Source organism: Salmo salar, chromosome ssa18 (assembly GCF_905237065.1).
Source record: "Salmo salar chromosome ssa18, Ssal_v3.1, whole genome shotgun sequence".
NCBI lineage: Eukaryota > Metazoa > Chordata > Actinopteri > Salmoniformes > Salmonidae > Salmo > Salmo salar.
This window is the reverse complement of record NC_059459.1, coordinates 33,518,885-33,529,676: the sequence shown is the minus strand read 5'-3', so window position 1 is coordinate 33,529,676 and position 10,792 is coordinate 33,518,885. Positions and strand designations below refer to the sequence as shown.

Sequence of the window (10,792 nt, the reverse complement as noted above, 5' to 3'; positions counted from 1 at the left end):
TTACAGATACAATGCATTTATACGTGTGTAAAAACAAAGCGAGCTGATATTGTCTCTGTTACGATCAATTCGATGTATTTATTTGGCAATGCGCAATGGACTCTTATTATGGTTGAACAAAAGTAAAACATGTTAAGAAAACAAAGTTATGGCATTAACTTAGACTCAATTAGATATATTCTTACCTCGAAGCATGTTACCAAAATATTAACTTAAGTGAAAAGTTTGCCATATTTAGGTCAACGTCGAAAAAACGACTTTCTGAAGTCCCTGCTATACAACATTTGGAATGGATGAAGTGGTATAGCTTGACTAAACTGCTTGACTAACCACCAAATTATTCGATGAACGTAAACATGCATACCTAATAATGTATTGACCTAAATAAAAGAAACTACATACACATGCGTGATGAGGAGGGAGGATATGTTCAGTAGGCTACTTTGCATAAGAACAGAAGAAGACACTAATTAGTACAGACAGAGGCGAGTTTCAGACATTGTCTCAAAACAGCACACAAAACACCTGCCACATCAGCAAAAAATGTAGAATAAATATCGAAAAAAATATATGAAAATATCCTTGTTTCAAAATCATAAGGAAGGTGATTCCACTATCCGCTTATAATGTCCCATGATGGTAGAATATAAGGTTTTTTATTGTCCTGCGCGCGCCAGCTCATCCGTCTTTGCAGCCAAAATACCCCAATATTCCAACAACGAATGGTAAACCCCAACCCAACATGCCGGTTCGTCAGGAGCAGTAGCCTGTCTGTGTGGGCAGTGGGCTCAAAACCTCGGGTCCAAGTCCAAGGGAACATCCCTGTGCCTTGAATTAAGGGAAGGCTATGTAAGAGTCAGAGGGTGGGGGTGGGAAAGTGGTATACCAGACGCAGCAAGAAAACGTCCATACGTGCTTTATCTTAGTGGCTGTGACGTGATATTGCAGCCCCAGTCCTAAGCAGGGTGAGCGAGCAGAGCGGTTTCTATCTCTCCTCCATACTTACTCAGTATTCAAACATCCGTCCGCTAAGGATTTTTTTGGACTACTTGCTGCCTCGTCTTTATAGGCTAATATATCTGGAGAAAAGACACGAAGGGACCCGTCGATGATCCATAGAGGTATACCTTCACGGTAATTTAGTAGATTTTTGTCCCCCCCATCATTCTACTATTTCTCTATTGGGCTGTCGCGAGTTGTTTCGCTTCTCACTGGGTCCGTTTTGATGGAAAAAAGCGACGCGGAGGAGATGAGCCAGACGGGAGTCTAACGCATTTTTTTTGTCCATTGACTATCATCTTGTTGCATTGGACTTCTATTGTGGGCTATGGGAAGTATCGATTCGCAAGGAGACAGCACATTTTGCTCTTCATAAAGGATGTGGTCAAGTATTTTCGAAAAATAGCCATAGCTTCCGGAGTGTAAGGTAATTTTGGGGATAATATGAATTGCATTATTATTATTATTATTATGCTATTATTATTTTATGGCTGTAGACAGCTAAAGCAGCCAGGCATTCAGATAATACCAACAGATTCCACGCCAGCTAGGCTACTGCAACGCTCTCAGTTTTACCGATATAGCCTAGTCTGAAAGTTCAAATATTCCATCTCGATCAACATTTCTGTGGCTGCAGCATTGTATCTCTGTTTGGAATGAATAGGCTCTAACATGCGTCGAGGCATTCCAACCATGGGACGAACAAATAGACTACACAGGGTTGGAATAAGTTAACAGATGTATTTCTGTGCGCCTTTTATCAAAAATGGGCAAAAATCTAGTTTTAGCGCCGTCTATGTATCAGTAAAATGGGATTGAGATGATATTTCATCATTTTCATATCGCTTTGCAAAACTGGAGGAAAAACTACTTTAATTTGAGAGTAAAATAAGAGGATGTTTCTACATCCTCTACCAAATTGTAATCCTCGATAAGCGCTCAAACCATGTCCGTTTAGCAAAAGGACTTCTGTTTTCAGAGAACGGCATGTACCCTATGAATCTTATAGACAGTGATAATGCACTAATTATCTATCCATTAGTGAGAATATTTGCAGAGAAATAGCATTTAGGTACTATATGAACAGGTCCCAAACCAAAAGACAACATTCACTCCATTTGGCAGCACAATATGCCATTATATTACATCGCATTCCTTGTCATTTTATCATTCATAACCTATACTAATGTTCTCAAATTATGTTTATAGTCCTCAATGTTCGAAATCTGACTATTCTCATGTTCTCAGAAGAATATTGTATAGACTTAATTCCACCGCCTACTCACACACCACTGTGGCACTGCTCACAGCTGCAATGCCTGCAGGATTAATACAATCAGGACATCGCATGCATTCTCTCGCTCTCTCTCACTCTCTCTCGCGATTCGATACGTGATCCAGATCTATCTATCAGTAGATGGAAGAACGTTACAGGTATCATTAGCTGCCTATAAGGGAGGAGAAGAAAGCCCATGTTAGTTATGTTAAGGAAATCGGGACTGGGGACACGATGCTGTATTTGTGTCCATGTGTGGGTTGGTTCATCTCCCACTGAGTCTTTATATGAAATTAGTGTATAATGGACTTCCAAACTAGTTCTTAGTCCACTATTGAATTGAGGAAAGATACAGGTTGGATGGATGGGCGTGTAACATAGCCTACAGCATATCACGCAGTATGGACTCGGATTCGGAAATCCAAGGTTGATAAAAAAATAGACACAGAATCAAAAGCCTTTTTGTCAGGGACTTGGAATACACCGAAGACATAATCCAGTTCATTATTGTCATCGAAATTAATATCGATGGTTTAAAGCACGTCTCTGCGATGCGTAATCGAGAACATAGTTGCGCAAAATGAGCTCACTTCCAATAAAATACCACATGCAGCCTATATGTCCCTCTCAGAGCAATGTGATCACTGTTAACACTCACACACCTCTCTTTCTTTGTGATGGACACACAGATATGAAAACGCGAGCCCCACCACGTTCGAAATATTCCAAAGATTGACGGTTCCCTAGTTCCGCCAATCGGTCCAATTAATTACAACTCAAGAACGACTGACACGAGTTTCATTGATCCCTTATGCGGACTTCCCCAAATCAGGCGACCATAGCAACCACAAGGTGGCAGTGTTTGTCCAAAGTTATCTTTCTTGCAAAAGGCAGCAAGGGAGAGGAGCAGGAGACTGCCCGCCATAATGTAACAGTGGAACAGGAATGATGACGGTTGGCCAGGTGTTTTCCAAGGCGGAAAAGGTTGAGGCCTCACTATGAACCAAACGTTGGTATAATCAGATCACCCTGTATTAGGCCTACACAGGTTCATGTTTACTGTTACTAACTGTGTCCTTGGTGTCATTTTTCCATCTCTCCCTCTTGCAGGCCAAATGACATAGGATGAAGGCTATTCGTAACCAGTTGATTTATATATTTTCCACCTATCTCCTGGTTATGTTTGGATTAACTGGTGCACAAGACTACTGGTGTTCCACTTTGGTCAAGGGGGTCATATATGGATCTTACTCAGTGACTGAGATGTTTCCCAAGAACTACACGAACTGCACATGGACGTTGGAGAACCCTGACCCTACCAAATACAGCATCTACCTTAAACTATACAAACGAGACTTGAGCTGCTCCGAGTTCTCTTTGCTTGCTTATCAATTCGATCACTACTCGCATGAGAAAATCAATGAATTGCTGAAAAACAACGAGTCTATAGTGTACCTGTGTGATTCCAAGAATATGTATATATTTTTGCAGTATGACAAGAATTTTGTGCAATTACGGAGGGTTTTCCCTTACGATTATAACGGATTGCAGAAGACGGACGAAGAGGAGAAGTCTGTGGTGGAATTCTTGGTCTTGAACAAGGCGAGTCCCAGTCAATTTGGATGTCAGGTGCTGTGCACGTGGCTGGAAAACTGCCTGAAATCGGAGAAAGGAACTGTGGAATCATGTGGAATAGTTTATACGAAATGCACCTGTCCCCAGCACCTAGGTGATGGAGAATCAGAAAGTATGCTTGTGCTTAACAACGTGGTTCTGCCTTTAAATCCCCAAACGGAGGGATGCCTGACTCCACAAATCCGTGCTGGGCAGGTGTGCAACATCAGTGCAGAGGTAAAACGACCAGCAAAGGAGGGTGAGTAACCAGCCCCAAACATGCTGTATGTCTAACATACTGCAGTTATACCACAGTTCAATGAGCATTGTTTGTATGTATGCATATATAGATGAGCCAGCTGGGAGTTTGAGTCAACCTAGCTCTGGTCCAGGGCGTTAGTGCGTATTCTTCTACTAACCAAACATCCCTTGGTAGTGGAACGCACAATAACAACTTGGACCAGAGCTAGAGTCAACTGTGCACGTCAATAGCCTCTTTTAACCCCTCTCTACCCCCTACCTGTATAGCGCATGTCTGTCTACAGAGTTGGGTTGTGGGCCGTGAAACAAAGAACACACACAGCTGACCTCACAATGCAATGCATCCCTAGACCAAAGCTACAAGAGGAGCGGGTGTTGTACATGAGATACGCCAGGTCCATATTCTTCCACAGCCCAGCCCACCAACATGTAGGCTGCTCATCTCTAATATTCAATTATATTGCAATTATTGGTTGATAATGAGCAGTGGTTTTCAGGCATTGGTGATGTGTATCATCACCAATGACTATGGTAGTGTTTTCTCATTCCCAGGACCATGGAGAGAGGCACTGTGATGGTGTAGCGACTACATATTCACACTGAAGGAAATAAGAGAGCCATCCATACATTTCTAGTCTTTTAACACCATTGTAGATGACATCTCTCATTAGGATAGAACTACAGCAACACTGACGCACTCAAAACCAATCCAACGTTTGGTTTAGCAGTTGTTCATTAATATGAGTCTGTTTAGTGTTTACAGACCTCCACAATACTTATTAAAGGGATGATTGGAATATGCCTTTCAATTAGAACAGAAGATAGACTACGGAGTCAACGCATAGTCTTGACACAACAGAATACTATAGTCTAGAATAGTGAATACTGGAATACTGGATATATTCTAAAATATTCTATAATACTGGTCTATAATACAGAACACTGGAAATATTCTAGATCATTCCAGCATACTGATCTAGAGTACATAACACTGCATCAGAAACTCCCAAACATGGAAATAAGAATGAATATAGAATGGGCTTGGAAGCTCTAACCCTGGCAAATGACTTGTAAACTCATGGGCTCACTCACAATGGCTGCCTGGTATTGTGATGCAATCATTTCCATGGTATTTTGGAATGTTCTATCAACTGATGCTGGATTGCCATGGTAATGTAGAATGTTCATTCAAATGATGCTAACTGATGTGGCTCATGCAATGGAATGTATTTTTTGTAATGTCAGTTGAGTTGACTCAACAAATCACAGTACAGATTGAAGGTTACACTTTCTGCTTTTACTTCCTGGCATGGGCACACTCAAAATGGCTGCCAGTCCACCAATGATGTCACCATTGACTTGAATGGAGACACCCTTTCTATTCATTCTTATTTCTATGCTCCCAAAACCATTCTCTCAGGTTGTAGTCTGTTCTTGGTCCTGTTTATACAGTATGCGGTGTTAGACTTTCAACATTACTCCAAAAGTATTGCACACCCGCCCGTGCTTGACTAGGCCTTTGTTTTGGAATATAGCTAACGTAATACCAAGCTCTCTTCCCTTGCTTTGTAAATGATGAATAATCTCTCCCCCAGATGCCTGGGTTGCAGATGACCAGATTTCTTCAGCTTTTCATTTATTGTCAAGGGTTAGACAGAAAACTCAGAAGTGGTATTTTTTTTGCTTTTCCTTCTCCCACAACCACCATCTATCTGCATCGGCCTGTCACCATTTCAGCTTACGCTGGCAAGTGTGACAAATGCCCTTAATTGCTTCCGGAGGATTCCATCCTTTTTCTTCAAATACCCCATGAAACTGTCACCATGTAGTGAAATCCCACACACTCGCTGTTTGCTAGTTTATTCTACGTCGTATTAGTAACTCACAGACAGACAGACACACACTATCCCCCCCCCACACACACAGAGACTTATTTTAGAGTATCTGTTGCATAATAAATACATGTATCAAGCCTGAATGTTTAGGAGCCACTTCAAAAGAGTGTTGTGATGACTCAACCAAATCCTGTATATGTGGAGAGGAGAGATAAGAGCACAGAGGTGTGGTGGCAGATTTACAATGTGTGTGTGTGTGTGTGAGGTGTGGTGACAGATTCAGAGGGAGCCACAGTAAAGAGGGAGTCATTCCGGCACAGTGATCCAAGCAGAATTAATCACACATTACACTTTGAAAAAACACACAACAGAAAATAATGAACCGATGTTATAGGAGAAATCCCCCTTTGGCAACAGTGTTTCCATACACAGATGGAACCACGCGTTGAATAGTAGAACCCCGGGGGAACAATTAGCAGCTTTCTGATAAAACAGAAAGTAGAACCGTAGAACCTTACTTAGAATGACTGAATGGAGTTCAGTTGAGTTAAGCTGGTCTCTGGTTCTTCTTGGTTCTCCACTCCTCATCACACAGAACATAGAACATAGAACCTCACAATGACTGCATGGAGTTCAGTTGAGTCTAGCTGGTCCTTCTCTGGTTTTCCCTGGTTCTCCACTTCTGATCAAACGGAACATAGAACATAGATACTCACATAGAACGACTGCATGGAGTTTAGTTGAGTTGAGCTGGTTTCTGTGATTCTCCCTCTTGGCCTTTGCTCCCATGCAAATAGAAAACAGAGCATTTTGTGCCGCCTGGCTGGCAGAAAGGATTGATTTGAGTGTATGCAAATGAGATGTTCCATTTTTTTCTCTGTTTGTAAAACATTAGGGAGTATAGAAGGTCCTTGTCATTGACCATGGAACCACGTGACATTGTAGGAACTGGGTATTGCTGTTGGAGTAGAAGACTGTATGGATATCATAGGGGATTAGGTCATGATATATATTAGATGGTCGTAGGGATATCATAGGGGATTAGGTCATGATATATATTAGATGGTCGTTGGGATATCATTGAGGATGGGGTCATGATATATATTAGATGGTCGTAGGGATATCATAGGGGATTAGGTCATGATATATATTAGATGGTCGTTGGGATATCATTGAGGATGGGGTCATGATATATACTAGATGGTCGTAGGGATATCATAGGGGATTAGGTCATGATATATATTAGATGGTCGTAGGGATATCATAGGGGATTAGGTCATGATATATATTAGATGGTCGTTGGGATATCATTGAGGATGGGGTCATGATATATATTAGATGGTCGTAGGGATATCATAGGGGATTAGGTCATGATATATATTAGATGGTCGTAGGGATATCATAGGGGATTAGGTCATGATATATACTAGATGGTCGTAGGGATACCATTGAGGATGAGGTCATGATATATATTAGATGGTCGTAGGGATATCATAGGGGATTAGGTCATGATATATATTAGATAGTCGTAGGGGTATCATAGGGGATGAGGTCATGATATATATTAGATGGTCGTAGGGATATCATTGAGGATGAGGTCATGATATATATTAGATGGTCGTAGGGACATCATAAGGGATTAGGTCATGATATATACTAGATGGTCGTAGGGATATCATAGGGGATTAGGTCATGATATATACTAGATGGTCGTAGGGATATCATAGGGGATTAGGTCATGATATATATTAGGTGGTTGTAGGGATATCATAGGGGATTAGGTCATGATATATATTATAGCCCCATTCATTGCCGTCCATCGTTAGCTGTGCACCATATTCTGATTTTAAAAACATCTCAAATAGTAGATTATGAGCGTAGCCTTCTAAAACATAGAGTGCCAAGTGGTGTTTCTAACGTGTCTGCTCTATAACTTCAATCTTTATCCTGTGTTGTTGGCAATGTGTGTAATGAAAAATGGGATTAAGTATGTGTATCTCAAGGGTGACAAAACTATTGAGAAGAGCTGTGTCACTGTGGACGACATCATCCCACATCGTCCTAATGTGTCCATGTAGTCAGATCTCTTCTCCAAACGCAGCATTTGACATTGTTCTATCAACATGTTAATAACAGCTTAAAAGCAACAGCTTATTTTTTTTCTGATGATTTTCTTCTAGCATCTATTTATAGTTCAGCAGGGTTGGTGTGTGTCTTTCCTGGGTGTGTGTTTGAGTGTGTGTGTTTGTGCTTATGTATGTGTTTGTGTGTTTGTGTGTGGCAGAGAGAGGTTAAATTTAATTCCATTTTCATCTGGATAACCACTGGGTTTAAAAGAGTACATAGTAAATGTCCCAAATGGCACCCTATTCCTTATATAGTGCACTACTTTTGACCAGAGCACACAGGGTATCCCATAGGAAATCGGGTGTTATGTGGGACACAGCCCGAGTCTCCTGTGGCAGCAAAACAGTGTTAAATAGTGTGTGCGAGCGTGCGTGTGTGTGCAGCAACACAGACTGGGGGTTCTTTCCTGCTCATGATGAGGAATCATGTCCATTACTAAAGCATGGACAAGGTCTCTCCATAAAAACCCTGTTACTCTGACATCCACACCCAGCATGGCAGAGGTTGACCCGGCATGGCAGAGGTTGACCCGGCATGGCAGAGGTTGACCCGGCATGGCAGAGGTTCCCTGCTGGCGTTGACCCGGCATGGCAGAGGTTGACCCGGCATGGCAGAGGTTGACCCGGCATGGCAGAGGTTGACCCGGCATGGCAGAGGTTGACCCGGCATGGCAGAGGTTGACCCGGCATGGCAGAGGTTGACCCGGCATGGCAGAGGTTGACCCAGCATGGCAGAGGTTTACCCGGCATGGCAGAGGTTGTCTGCCTCTCAAATGGTCCCGTACCCACTATGTAGCGCACTACATTTGACCTGAGCGCTATGGGAATCCCTATGGGCCCTGGTCAAAAGTAGTGCACTACACTATAATGGGAATATGGTTCCATTTGGGATGCAAACCCTGTCTGGCTAACCTGTTTGATTTATTTAACCTTTATTTAACTAGGCAAGTCAGTCACAAATAAATTCTTATTTACAATGACGGCCTTCCAGAAGGCAAAAGGCCTCCTGCGGGGACGGGTGCTGGGATTAAACATAACAATATAGGACAAAACACACATCACGACAAGAGAGACAACACACTGCATAAAGAGAGACCTAAGACAACAACATAGCACGGCAGCAACACTGGCTGACCTGTCCTTCAACGTAACCTGTAAAATGGAAATCAATATCGGAGGTGGCTAGTTTAGGCCCAAGATTAATCCAAGCTAGACCTCGCTGCAGAATGACCTAATGCTTTTGGGATGTTAATTGTGATGGTGCTGAAGACAATAAGAACATATTATATACGTACATTAGTTGATTAAAACATTACTGCAGTGTTCATTTGTTGATTCATATCGACTCTTTCCACATTAATGGTGAATGATTGTTGCTTGTATAGCAGAATCAGTCGTGGAGGTAAATGTTATTGCATGACATTGCTGTCTGTCCACAACAGATAAGGATGTTTATTTTGAACTATGATTGTACCTGTTTTTTGGGATGGTAGATGCTCTTATAACATGAATTATCCATGCAGAAGGCTTTAATGGTGATAATTCTACATACTATTGACAACAATTAAAACTATATACAGATGTAGGATCTTAATTTGAGCCAGTTTACTACAGCAGTCAAATAATCCTGCAGCAACAAGAAATATGAATTGCTATGTAGATTGTAATCAATGGACATTTTGGTAGGGGTTGATACATTTTTTTGTTAGGGAAAATCAAGTCTGAAATGTCGAAGTGGAAATTGCATCGTCAGAAGCCATTTTAAAACTCAAATAAACCTCAAATACACCAGAAGTGTGTTCATTTGATTTGAATACAATTTGATTTGAAGTTGTACATTTCCTGCACTGCAGAAAAGTTCTCCTGCAACAAGGTGATCAAATTAAGATCTACACACATAAAAAATATAACACAATATGCTGCATCTTCCTGAACACATCTTCAGGAAATAATAAACCAACTTAAATTATATTAAATGATAATGTCAGCAAAGTTGGACTTTTGATAAAGTAAAAAAAGTTGGAAATATAAACTGTAAATGATTTTCTTATTCTGCTAGTATGAGTCATTGGGTGTAAATGTCTAGTAAAGCGTGTACTGTACAGTCTGTCATGTGTTTTCTGGCATGTTGTCCAGGACAGCAGCTGTGTTGTTCTGTGCAGCCTGTTGATGACGAGCCCATGGCGTTAGACGGACTCTGTCTTTGCTCTTTTTGTCTCACTGAGAATCTGTTATAGCTACAACATAGTATCCATGTCTTCTGCATAGCCCTCATGTCAGTAGGGTTAAGGGCTTTTCGCACTACTGAGCCGAACCAAACGAGGCTGTACTGAGCTGGCTTGGTTACACAGCCACCATAGTTTCTGGAATCCTACTGAAAGGACAATGTGAAATAAGAAATTCCAGCCAATACAGTCTGGTTTCACACACTATTCTGAAACATGTATTAGTGGCTAGAGCCTGCCCTCTCTGGAGTTAGACAAACAACTTGGCACCCTATTCCCCATCTAGTGCACTACTTTTGACCAGGCCCCATAGGGCTCCAGCCAAATGTAGTGCACCATATAAGGGATTGGGTGCCATTTGAGATGCAACCCAGGGTTTGATGTCTCCAGGATAGCAACCAGGTCCCGCTGTCTGCCTTCACTCTTCCTTCTCTGTCACTCTTCCACTGCAGGCGT

General features: G+C 41.7%; 1 protein-coding gene across 11 annotated transcripts in view; it reads left to right on the top strand.

Annotated features, from left to right (window-relative positions):
* The first annotated feature begins 742 nt into the window (after positions 1-742).
* Positions 743-10,792, top strand: part of LOC106560286 (adhesion G protein-coupled receptor B3) — a 366,901-nt gene continuing 356,851 nt past the window's right edge. For 5 of the 11 annotated variants that reach the window (XM_045701060.1, XM_045701057.1, XM_045701054.1 and 2 more), the window contains exons 1-2: positions 904-1,426; positions 3,386-4,148. In XM_045701060.1, the coding sequence (XP_045557016.1) occupies positions 3,401-4,148 (748 nt within the window). In that variant the 5' untranslated portion in view covers positions 904-1,426; positions 3,386-3,400. Of the gene's footprint in view, positions 1,427-3,385; positions 4,149-10,792 lie in introns of all 11 variants that reach the window. The other 6 variants (XM_045701058.1, XM_045701059.1, XM_045701053.1 and 3 more) reach the window with 3 other exon arrangements.